We start from the raw sequence: 13,508 nt of genomic DNA, 5'->3' as shown, positions 1-13,508 counted from the left end.
AGATTGCAGCAGGTAGTTAAATTTTGGAATGCAATTCATTTTAATAACATTAACCTTCCCAATCATCGATAAGTATAATAAAGCCCATCTGTCCACATCATTCGAAAACCTTTTTATTAAGGGATCAAAATTAACTCTGACTGAATCAAACAAATTTGCTTGGAATAAAATTCCCAAATACTTAATTCCCTGTATGGCCCACTGGAAAGCATCCGGCTGGAAGGCCGTTACTGGACAGTAAGCTGTCAAAGCATTAGCTTCGGATTTAGACTTTGACTTTGTATCCTGAGAATTTGGAAAAGGAGTTAATAATTTGAGGCAAGGCATAGATCTAGTAGGGTCGGAGACGAATAATAAAATATCATCTGCGTAAAGCAGAATCTTATGTGCCACACCTCCCGCCGTCACCCCTGGAAAATCATCCTCCTTTCTTATCGCGGCTGCTAATAGTTCCAGGGCAAGACAGAACAATAATGGGGAAAGAGGGCAACCCTGCCAGGTGCCCCTATCCAGAGTAAAATAATCTGAAATTAACCCCTTTGTTTGCACCGCTGCTACAGGGTATCTATAAAGTAACTTAATCCAACCAATAAATGTATTCCCGAACCCATACCTTTCCAAAATCTTAAAAAGATAATCCCATTCTACCATATCAAATGTCTTTTCGGCGTCAAGAGAGATGGCAGCAACCGGAGATTGATCATTCGCTACTGACCACATGATATTGATGAGACGCCTAATATTATCAGAAGAGCTACGGCCTCGAATAAACCCCACCTGATCTATATGTATAAGTGATGTCATAACTTTACTTAATCGATTAGCCAGAATTTTGGACAACATTTTTACATCTAACTGGATCAGGGAAATTGGGTGGTAACTTTTACACTCGCTTGGATCTTTGTCCTTTTTTAGAATCAGACTGATCCGGGCTTGTGTCATGGTTGGCGGAAGCTTTCCATTCTTTAATGATTCTGTATAAACTTCTAACAAAAGTGGAGCCAGTTCTGTAGCATAAGATTTGAAAAACTCAGAGGAAAAGCCATCAGGCCCCGGAGCCTTGCCTGTAGGCAAGGCTTTAATTACCTCAACAAGCTCCTCCAAGGTTATCTCAGAATCAAGAGAATTTTTTTGCAGTCGTCAGTTTAGGGAGATCTAATGGTTCCACAAAGTTCCTAATATCTTCATCAGTGGATGAAGATGTGGAACCATAGAGATCAAGATAGAACTCTTTAAAGGCATTATTAATATCAATAGCCGAGGTAAATATTTCACCACAAGCAGATTTCACTGAGGGAATGATAGAAAAAGACTCTCTCTGCTTTATATATCTAGCCAAAAGTTTTCCTGCTTTGTCACCCAACTCAACGTATGACTGTCTTGCCCTGAATAACCAAAACTCCACTTTCCGTGACAAAATAGTATTATATCTGTATTTCAATCGGGTCAGTTATCTGAGGCCATCAGATGACACACGGCGCTTCAGCTCTGCCTCAGCACTTTTAATATTTCCTTCCAACTCCACAAGTTCTTGTGCTTTGGATTTTTTAATGAATGAGGTATACTGTATGATCCAACCCCTAACCATCTAAAGCTATTTTAAACATTTAGCTATTCATTTTATTTTTTCATGCAAATGTTCCATTGAACTTGCATTAATTGAGTGAATTCATGGAATATTTTGTTAATTTGTCACACAGCAGAACCATTTAGACTTGAATGAACTACTGAAGGCAAAAAGGTGATTAAAATAAAGGGTGACCAGTCACAGCTCCTAAAATATACACATTACATATACATTTTAACCTTAAAAAATGGGTTGTACAATGTCAGAGATGCTTCTTTTAATAGCTGTACAGACTTTGTACATGAGTGAAAATATAATTGTTACACGCAAATGAATGTTTACAAATTACAAATGGACTTACTCTCCTTCTTTTGAACTGCCACGTGGCCTCCTGTGTTGATCTTTTATGACAAAGAGTGATGACTTTACAAGACATAGTGCCATGGTGTAAGGCTTACATGAAAATAAATAACAGGAAATGGTCATCCTGTCTCCTAAGCCTGTGTCTTCCTTAGAAGGTTAATACATCAAAAAGCACTACAAAGTAATACATACATACATTTTCATAATGTCTTGGCTAACCCTGAGTGTAGCAGCATGACAACAGATACCACGTTTGATTGGTCCTTGCGGTGAACTGGCTAACAGATGTTGCTCTTAAGATGAGGAATGAGGCCTGACTGTTTTTTCAAACCTTTTTTTTTTCTTTGAATAGTGGAGGTGTATGTTTACTAGGTTTGAACGTGTTGGAGGTGGGGGATTTGCTCCAATTTTTTCAAAAGGGAAATGTTTTGAGAGAATTAAGTGGGGCCTCCCCTAAAGACAGGAGAGGTTAGTGGAGAGGCGATATGAAATCAGGGCTGTGACCACAATATACTTTGAGGGTCCCCCCCTAGTAATCAGATATGGCCAGATTGCCCCCCTCCCCATTATCCTTGTTGCTGTTATGCTGCAGTTCATTATGTACCACTGTCTAATTAAGTTGTCATTAAGTTGTTGTAGGAATAACATAATAGTTTCAAAAAGTTACATTTTTAGCGTGCTTAGTAGTCTAACACCGCTCGTCAATGTCATTTGAGATCAAATAAAATCGATGAAGGCGGGACTCAAGTTTAAGACGCTAAGCGGATTATCCCAGCGCAACATAGCAGGAATGCATCAGTGTCAGCAGTTCAGTTTAAGAGTATTTGTGTCATGTAAGATGTCAGTACATAACTAAACATGCAATATTTGCCCACTGTTTTATGATTGAAATTTTCAGTCATGTCATGTACAGCATGTGAATCATATGTCATTCATAATTTTGAATGTGTAAACATTAATGGAGTAGTTTTCAGCATATCAGGCTTAAGACAAGAGCGAATGTGTGTATATTATAAAGGAATTGAATGAATGTGGTAATCTGGCAGGCTTTTGAAGTAGCTTTTTAGAAAATTCTCTTGACATTGTCTAAGAAAATTATCTATAAAAAAATACACAGAGTGTTATCACCCTCAGATTAGAACTAGAACATGGTAAAACCTGACTTGTAACTTCTATTGTGCTTTTAGGTTTTGGTAGGAACAGTGTCATTTAATGCAAATATTATTAAGTAATAATTTAAAATCAATGTAAGATTTTCTAAATAATTTATTTGTTTTAATTAATTCTGAATTTTGTACAGCATCTCCTAAGAGTCTTCTTTTAAAAGAGACATTTTAATTTGAGGATGTCTTGTCAGGTCTGTGCTCAAAAAATGAGCCACCAGTTAAAGGAGTAGTTCACCTAAAAATGGAAAATGTACTTTTACTCACTCAGTTACTCATCTTTATGATGTTCAAAACCCATAAGCTGGGATTTTTCTTGGAACATAAAAATAGATATTTTAAGCAGCTCTATTCCATAAAATAACAGTTTATAGCGAGCAGGAGCTGTCGAACTTCAAAAAGGACAAATACCATAAAGCACTATTAAATGTTCAGTATAAAGACATCATAACAATAGTCCATATGACTCGTTCATTATATTCCAAGCTTTCTGGACCCATTCAACAGCTATGTGTTGTATGGACTACTCTTATGGTATTTTAATGATGATTTTTTTTCTCTTTGGACCTTGACAGCAGTGCTCAATATGAACTGTTTTTGTATGGAAGAGAGCAGCATTAGGAATCTTGAAGAAAATATTGTGTTAAGATTATACTGGGAGGAAAAAACAATGAGGGACAACTTGAGAGCAGTAAATAATTTTGTATATTTTCTTTTTGCTAGCCAGCTGACACAGTCATGTCATTGTACAGATACATCAGTGATGAAAAGAAATTCATATTATATTCATTCACAAAAAAGAAAGAAAAGATGACTAAAACAGGCAAATTGCTAGCAATGCAGACACAGTGTCTGTCGTGTACTCTGTGGACTTTAAAAATACATGTATCTTTTAAAACCAAAAATTATACACTTTTGGGCCTTTATCGAATTTCAAGGGTTTATTCAGAAAATTATTGCATTCAGCATTTTACTATATTAAAGGACCACAGAGGACCATTGTATTTGTGATCTCAACACCCGTGATCCCCCACCCCCAAAATGGTTTGGTCCCCCCCAGTGTTCAAGACTTGGGTACGGCCTTGTATTAAATACTATATGTCTGCACAAATATGAATATATGCATCATTACATGCTGTTGTACATATGGAAATGTATGTCTCCAGCAAGCCAGCACTCATCACTCCAGAGCAACATGTCTTTGTTTGACTTGCTTGACAGTTATCACAGCAGGGGAAGGCTTGCATGAGAATAACATTCCCAGTGTGTTTGAGGTGAAATAAAAAGCATTTTAAAGGGGCCGTGTTTGGAACTATCCAAATGACACAATACATTCCTAACTAGACAGGGCCAGTGACCCCTGACCTCAGAGCTGGCTGCAGTGCGAGGCTCAGGTTTCCTTCCAAATACAAACTCCCTGTGTGACAGCCTTACTAGGGCCATTAAATTACAGAACACTGCTTCTCTTGACAAAACTGACACACACTCACTCACACAAATACTCTCTGTGTATTTTGTTTGTATGGGCTTTTCCATCTATCGTGATACTGAGATATTTGGTTAATAAAATGATCAATAAATTTATAAAAGGGTGAAAATGACATGCCTGGGTCATATTTCACCCCAAAAACAAATAATTAAACAGAGAAATTTTATTTTGCATAAAAAAAATATGAAGCCTTTTTGAATGCAAGCAATTTTTGACGATTTTTTGTGGCAATGCAGTAATGAGGATAATCCTGTCTGGACAATTTATTTATTTTCTTTTTTATCTTAAATTTAAAAAAGTATAGCAATTACTCCCATATATATTTGGCAATTTGAAGAATATGTCATTATTTCTTTCACATTCTGATAATAAGAATTATATTTATTTATTGCATTAAAGAAATGAGAATTGAAGGGAATGTGTCTTTATTTGGAATGACATGTTCTTGACAGGATACTTGACATTCACCCATAATTAATGCAAACATAGAAATGTTTGTAGAATATCAAACAATGTTTGTTTCATTGATTTATACTGTATTTTATTCTCTGTAGATAATTCTGTTTAGTGCACTTGGTTAGGATTGTACTCCTCTGTAATGACACTTTTATGAATGTATAGATACAGAATCAGGGTATAAGGTTGAAAACACATGTTCATCAGGAAAAATGTATTTAGAAACTTTGGGGCAATGTGACAAGTCTCTTTCTGTTCTGCTGTCTTAGGGCTTATATGGACGTAAAAGAGCTGAAAGAGGTTTTGAATTTGGATGGATCCACACACTTGAACATCTTCTTTGCCAACTCGTCTGATGAAGATCTTGCTGGTGTGGCCACTTGGCCCTGGGATAAAGAAGCCTTAACACATTTAGGTAAATAAATACTGAAACCAATCAAATGTATACGTTAATAACAATTTGATGAGCATAATAAGTGATGTATATTACCATGGTAATCTTATGTATATAGTACCTTGGATTACCATGTATATACCATGGTAGCTGAATATGATAATCATTTAGCACCATGGTATATATCAAAATGCCATGGTATAACCATTTGATACCATGGTACCACAGCAGTACCCCCAAGTCTCTTTCATAATATTTTCCTGTCAATCATAAAAGCTCCAAAAAATATAAAAGAAAAGGCACTTAAAATGCTTATGATGTCTTCTCGTTTTGTCTATTTTTGAGGTGGGATCGTATTGAACCCTTCATTTTATGGCACATTTGGCCACACTCACACCATGATCCATGAGATTGGCCACAGTCTTGGACTGTACCATGTCTTCAGGGGAATCTCAGAAGTCGAGTCCTGTAATGATGCCTGCTTAGAGACTGAGCCTTCCTTAGAGACCGGAGATCTGTGTGCTGATACCAACCCCACGCCTAAGTATAAGTACTGCAGAGACCCTGAGCCTGCCAATGACACCTGCGGTCGACGGCATTTCACAAACACTCCCTTCAACAATTACATGAGCTATGCTGGTGAGACGTACAGAGACATACACAAGTGGATATAAACACAAGTGGCCATACAGTGGCCCAAAACGTATTTGGACTCTTAAGCCACACTTGAAAATATATTCTATGAAAAATATAAACTATGAAACCAAGTGGTAATGATGTTAGACCTTTTAATGATGATGATGATAATGACACTAACTTCACTATGCAATTAATTTTAACCAATTCATCTCAAGATTTGAAACGTGTTTGAAACGTGTGCTTGTGCTATCCTTCTTTCAAATATATGTCACTTGGTTTGATATTTTGTTATGTAATGCTATGGCATTTGTATATTTTAAGTGGGGCTTATACTTTTTGGGACCACTGCATGTACAAAATAATACACATTCACACATAAGCCTTTTGTGTGTGTTTGAGTCTTTGAATATCTGGTGAGCAGTCTTGGTAAAACACTCGATACAGAGATAAACAGACATGCATACCTGCATCCACACACAAGTTCATAGTCAGAAGTGTAACATATATGATTTCTTATAACTTGGTTCTTTTTGTTCCCCTATAGATGATGACTGCACAGATTCTTTCACGCTCAACCAGGTGGCCAGAATGCACTGTTACCTGGATCTGATCTACCAGTCCTGGAGACCTGGCAGTAAACCAGCTCCTGTTCCTCTACCTCCTCGAGTAACAGCGCAAGACAAAGAATCGTTCACACTGGAATGGTTCCCTGCCCTTACTGGCCATTACTTTGACAGGTGAAAAAGAACTAGGGTCCAAAGCTGTTCCTAGATCAGTTATTATCTACAGTAATAAATGATAATGAATGCTGAAGTGAGAGTAAAGATACAACAGTAACAATTTAATGACTTGTTTCATTAGTTATTACGTATTTACTGTTAAATATTGAAAGTTTCATCAGGTTTTTTAGTTAATTCCAATTCCATGCTGGTCTTATAAAATACAAGTAGCACATGAACAAAGTCCCTGTAGTTAATTGAAGATAAAAATGATTGGCTTCTCCAATAAAAATTTTAAGATACTAAAAATGTCATAGTCGACCATGTCAAGATGTAATCTGGTCAGAGTAGGTTAAAGATTATATACATGCCAGAGATGTGGCGCAGCGGGAGTGCATGTGCTGTGCACGTGTTGTAGTTGTGATGCTTCCATAGAGACAGATGTTTGAGTTTTTTCCCAATTCCATGCCTCCCTCTCTCTCCCACTACCTTACTCTGTGTCCTACCCAGGTGCAGTGTGTTAAAGGGATGAGTAATAAAAGTTATAGTGTCTCTTCAATGTAAATTTGATTTTGTCCTAACCAGATGCAGATGGGACCGTGGCGAGTGGCAAGACATTTTGTTGGTCAATTGGTTCCTATTTTTGTGGCATCGCACTGGGTAGCCCCGCCCACAGTGAAATCTCATTTGTCCAAAATCTCACTCCATACAGCTGTTTTGTACATATTAAACAGCAAATATGTTAAGATTGCTGTAACTGCTTCACGTCACACAGCAGTCTTTCACCTGATTAGGTGTTACATGTCTCTCTCAATTGTTCTAGCCATTAAACAACAGTTTGTGGCATTACTGTGTCTAAGTTGCTACATTGGCTGTCTGTTGATTTCCTAGAGAAGTGGGATCAGTGTGTGACCGATGTACTGAAGTTGGGGTGCTCCTGCAGTACGCCTCCAACTCCTCCTCGCCCAGACCCTGCTCCCCCTCCGGCCACTGGAGCCCTCGTGAGGCAGAAGGTAAGACTTAATAACGCTGCTGATTCTGAAGAGACATTTTAGAGTAAAATATGATCTAAATATGATCAAGAAAACCCTGCCATGGATGCCGATATGTGGTAACTGACATGCTTTTGAGAGCAGACTGACCGCTCCAGGAAAAAAAAAAAAAATACTGTAGATCCTTCTTTTTTAAAATGATTGGACTCTTTATTGATTTATGTCCAGCAGCTGTCTTAGATGTTACTGTATTTAAGTGCTGTCCAAAACATTCTCTACATATAGAGTAAATGAACACAATAATACCATACTAACTTTTTAATAGTTAAATAATTTATGATTACATTATGTCATTAATAAATCTCATTGCATACTCAGAGACTTACAGGCGATTTAGTGGTTTTGCTAGTGGTTTACTTGAATCATTTTCAGAAGGTTTCCTGTTTGAATTTAAACTGACTGCTTTGGCAAAGTGGAAGGGATCTGATTCTTTTGACACTTGGAAATTGTGTTTAATTGGTGAGTTCTGTTCAAAACCATTAATGTGCAGTTTTATGGAGTGGTATAGATGATTAAAGCATTGCACCTATTGCAGGATGCCAAGTGAGGCCAATATCGGACAGAACGGCAAAGTAATCTGAGGAAAGGAACTAAAAAGTGTGGAAAAAATTAGTCATGGGGGTTGTCATAAATTTTGATTTTCTCATGTGTTTATTTTAAGGCTCTAAAAATGCGGTCCATAGAGCTTTGTGCACATAAATGAATGTTGTTTTTTTACCATGGGGAATGAGTCATGTTTTCCTGTGCTGTATCAATGACCCTGCACTCATAGGTCAACCTCTGATCCAGTATCACAGGATGAGGCCATACTGCTATCCTTAGGCTTCTCCTTATCTGAATTCCATGGAATCCAGTCTTTTTTCTTTCTTTTTTTATTTTGTTATATTATTAGAAAGAAGCTGTCTTAGTAGGGTTATTATTTTTAATTTTTTTTTTATTTATACTTTATTATGTCTTTCCATTCAAATCATTTAATACATTATACAAATAAACATTCTTTTAAAGACATGATATTTTTTTCCCAATAATTGTTCACTTTTTATTCTACTTTCTTTTCTTTTCATTTCATTTTTTTCTTTTATGATAATACCCACCACCAACACATAAAAAAAAAAACACTTAAATAGAAACAGTAAACCAATAAATACATAATTAGATGCTTTTACGTATATATATATATATATATATATATATATATATATATATATATATATATATATATAAATATAGAAGGGTTATTATAGTTTGAGAATTTTAATTTAATTATTTCAATTTTATTCTAATTTTTTTCTAGTTTCAGTTTAAGTTGCTTTTTGTTTTAGTATTTTAGGGCTGCTAAAGTTAATGCGTTAACTGATGTAATTTAAATGTGTAGAAACAGCCATTTCTCTGGGCTGTCTTTATTTTATTTTAGTTCTTAAAAAAAATTGACATTGGACTTGACATTGAAATGTTGAAAACAACTTCAGAGACCTACATTTTTATTTTTATTTTTTAATTTTTTCTGTTTAATGACTTAATTTCTTCATCTGGGTTGCTTTTAAAAGTGGGTGAGTCAGACTTTTGGCGGGTAAAGCCGTAAGTGCATGCTTGCATCCCTCAAAGCCAAGTTGGCCCAGCAGTGCCTACACACATTCAGCTGAGAAGGCATGCCCAGACTTGCCATGGACACAGTGTTTTAACTATGCTTTGCATTTGGATGGTTTCCCTGGTGAGCTCCATAACCTGGGCCATCTTTCCACTGTTTACAATCGGATACAAAACCTGACTTTGACGACCCACAGCTGGCTTGAACCTCTGCCCTTCACCATTCTCTGAAAATCACCTGTCTACAGCGCTTACCTGGTCTAATGCATGCCCTCTGTCTTTAAAGGGATAGTTCACTTAAAAATTTGCACACACTCATGTTGTTCCAAACCCAGATGACATGTTTTTCTTCTGTGGAACTCTAAGGGAGATGTTAGGCAGAATGCAAGCATCAGTCACCGTTCACTTTCATTATATGGAAAAAAAAAAAACGATGCAATGAGAGTAAATGGTGACTGAGGTTAACATTCTGCATTCATGTTCCACAAAAGAAAGAAAGTCATTCAGGTGTTGAAACAACATGAGCATGATGACAGAATTTTCCTTTTTGGGCTCACTATTCATTTAATCATCTAGGTTAAACAAGCCACTTGGATATTTTTCCCTTCAAATGTCCTTAGATGACTCTCTGGAAATGGCAGAACATTTTGCAAGTGTTGCCCTTATCACGATGCCAAAATTGAAGAAAAGAACAACACGGGCATAACAAATATATGGATGCAAGAGTGCTGTGCAAAGTCAACTCGATTTGCCACGCAAATTACCCTGTGGTCGCTTGTGTTCATGAGAAGGATCCCACAGTTGATTGAAAACATGGAGAAGAGAACAACAAATGTGAGACACAAAACCAGGAATGTTAGGAATGATCTGTGTCTCCATCCCACTCTTACCTCAAGAGTTCAATTGTCTGCCATGCTGCTGTTGTCTGTTTCCTAGTGCCAGCCATTACCAAGATAACTTACGGATTCTGACTGTCCCAGCTAAGACCAGCATGCATTTACTGTACATGCGGTGCCAGGCTGGTTTATGCTGGTTTGGTGCATAGCCATGCTGTTCACCAGAAAAAAAAAGAAAAAAAAAACCTAGCTAAATCTAAAGCTGGTTGACCAGCATGGCGTTTTCTGGTGAAAATGGATGAACAAATAAGTCTTTGGGTAAAGCTGGTAAAGTTGGTAAAGCATGTTGGGGACACCAGCACACCAGCATCCATAACACAACATATGCTGGTGACCAGTTATGTTAGTCAATATGTTTACACGCACAGTTATAATCGAACTACAGCAGGGTTTTGTGTAGTTGAGCGAAGTGAGGACGTCATAAGCATAAAAATAAATGTTACAAATCACCTCTGCTTTTTGAGCATGCAACAAAACCAGCCTGATTACACATATTGCGGCAGATCCGAGATGAAATGTCCACTATTTGACACCAAAAAATTAGTTAAATGTTTTCCTAAACAGATGAGGTTTCAAAAATTAACACTTTATTGAGTTTTAAATCAACAAAACCTACCTCCCTTCCCTACCATAAACCTTAAACCTACTGTAAACCTAACTGTAAACCTAACCAATAGTGTCATAAAAGCAAATGTGAGATGAAAAACACAATTGCTGAAGTAACCATGTAATTTTATGGTGCTTCTATGATACTTTTGGTTCATGTGTCGACTTGCGTGCTCTGCTGGTCTCTTATTTAAGTGCAACACTCTCTCAGTTGAACTAGCGCACAACTTGGTTGTTTTTGAATAAGCTTGAAAATGTAGTTGTATAAGTGTTCTGATGTCCTAAGATAACATTAAGACCCTGTTTTTGGTGATCTGATCACATGTCAGCACTAAATACAGGTCTTAAACGTTTTGTGATCGGATCACAAAAACCACATACAAATGTGGTCAAAAATGCATCTAAATGCATCACATTTCAGAATCAGAATCGGAATCAGAGTTAGAATGAGTTTTATTGCCAGGTATGCTTACACGTACAAAAAATTTGTCTTGGAGACAGGAGCTTCTAGAAATGTGCTTGATGTGTAAATGCTAAGCGAAACACCACCCCTCACCTGTCAATCAACCACTGTACTAAAACAAGAGTTTACATTTTGCCGGTTATGAGCGGCTTTAAAAGGAAATAACAGTCCAGTCGGAAAATTTGAAAAAGCGGATATATACACAAACACGATCTCCTTCAGTGTGTTTGAAATCAACATGCAGGGACACTTATGTGAAGCACGAACATCTGCAGCTCAGGTTAATACAGGTAATCCACTAAAATAGCGGACATTTCTGCTCGAAGTGTTGCTTTTGTGCTTAGATTAAATTTCAGCTGCATCTGGGAGAAATAGCACACCATTTTTTTGTGCTTCCTTTGTCTTTTCTGACTTTGTTGTGCTTTTATGTCATGCAGTAACACACTGACATAGTGACTGATGTATGTCGTCATGAAACAGAGTCCCTCCCCTCCAAATACAATCACCAGTTGTCACAGGAGACGCATTTAAGGAACCAGGTGTAAAGAGTGATGTGTCTCATCTGACCACTTGTGATCGGATCACCCAAAACGCATCTTAATAACAGGTGTAAACAGTGATGTGTCTCACCAGACCACATGTGATCGGATCACCCGAGGTGTATATGGGGTCTATGTGAGGAACAGAGTTAAGTGTATAAACTGATAATCTGCCAATTTACTTGTGATTTGTGTGAAAGTGAATAAAAGTCAAGTTGTTGTATTTCACCAGGAAACTGTTCAGCTGTGGTCCGATTAATGTGTATACATGCTAGATGAAGCTGACATACAGTCGTATTATCTAGGTCTCTTTTTCCGATGTTACTAAATCGTTTACATGACATTTTAATATTTAATTTTAAGACAAATTATCAGTCCTGCTAAAATTTAACTTTTGAAGTAAATGCTTTACTAAACTAAACCATATTGGCTTGTTTTGGACAATCCAGTTTTTGCTCTATTTCTAGCTCTGTCCTTTCTGCCCTTTTCCATCTAATATTTCTTCTAATATTCCCTTAATCAGCAACTGAGGTACATAGGGGGACCTATGTTGGAGACAATTTGCAAAAATGTGTGCATTTGATATTGTGAAAATGGATCCAATTCCAGAACATCCTAGTTTGTTTTGGCCATCGAATTGAGCAACAACTGCCCACCCTGAACAAAGGAGATATTTGAGTCTGCAGAGCTAATTAGACTTGTGAGAAAGGTTACCTATGCTTGGCTAAGGTCAACCAAATAAATATTAACAAAACTTTTCCACACATTTTTCCATTTATCATTTAACTTACTGTTAATGATGCTTGACTTCCTCTTCATTTGTCATGTAACAAGTCAAATCAACATTATTTCAATTTCATTATTTATTTATTATTTCATTATTTCAATGTAGTTACAGTGGCACCAAAAATTATAATATTAAGGCACACTTGAATATGTTTGATTGTCATTGAATTAGATAACAATGACAATAATTTCAAACCATGTGGCATTTATTTTAAAGAAAGATAGCACAAGCACACTTTTTAAGCAAAACATTTTACAAAAAAAAGAAGTTTAATAGGTTTTAAATTATAAATAGATGTACTGTTCAAAATTAAGACAGAAGTATTTGGAGACTAGTTTGATAGGTTTTAAATTTTAAATCATTGTAATTTTTTAAATTAAGACAAAAAGTATTTGGACACTATTTGATTGTCAAACACACACACACACACACACACACATGCAAAAAAATTGCCTTTGGACCAGTTGGTTAAAAGTAATTGCAAAGATGTGCAGTAAAATGTTACTAATGAGAAAAGGTCATGGATCATTTGTATCTGCATTACCTTCTGCAAAGTGGTCACTAGTCTTTCTGTGATCCACATGGAAATACATAGTATAAATATAATTTGTTTGCAGATGCCACTTGGTTTGATATTTTACTATCTAATGCAGTGAAATTTCTACATGTTTAAGTGTGGCTTAAGTGTCCAAATTCTTTTTGGTGCCACTGTTTATCTGTTTGAAATGTTTCCACAATAATGTTTGCTGCTGTTAAATGGTGTTTAAAAATCCATGTAAGATGATTTA

At 36.5% G+C, this 13,508-nt stretch overlaps 1 protein-coding gene across 1 annotated transcript in view; it reads left to right on the top strand.

Moving 5' to 3' along the window:
- LOC127439584 (pappalysin-1-like) overlaps positions 1–13,508 on the top strand; it is a 118,189-nt gene that overhangs the window by 27,956 nt on the left and 76,725 nt on the right. Inside the window, exons 3-6 of the mRNA XM_051695765.1 lie at positions 5,308–5,453; positions 5,778–6,071; positions 6,616–6,808; positions 7,682–7,803. Of these exons, the coding sequence (XP_051551725.1) occupies positions 5,308–5,453; positions 5,778–6,071; positions 6,616–6,808; positions 7,682–7,803 (755 nt within the window). The remainder of the gene's footprint in view (positions 1–5,307; positions 5,454–5,777; positions 6,072–6,615; positions 6,809–7,681; positions 7,804–13,508) is intronic.

Source organism: Myxocyprinus asiaticus, chromosome 4 (genome assembly GCF_019703515.2).
Source record: "Myxocyprinus asiaticus isolate MX2 ecotype Aquarium Trade chromosome 4, UBuf_Myxa_2, whole genome shotgun sequence".
NCBI lineage: Eukaryota > Metazoa > Chordata > Actinopteri > Cypriniformes > Catostomidae > Myxocyprinus > Myxocyprinus asiaticus.
Note: the sequence above shows the minus strand (reverse complement) of the source record. Positions and strands in the feature narration are given on the sequence as shown.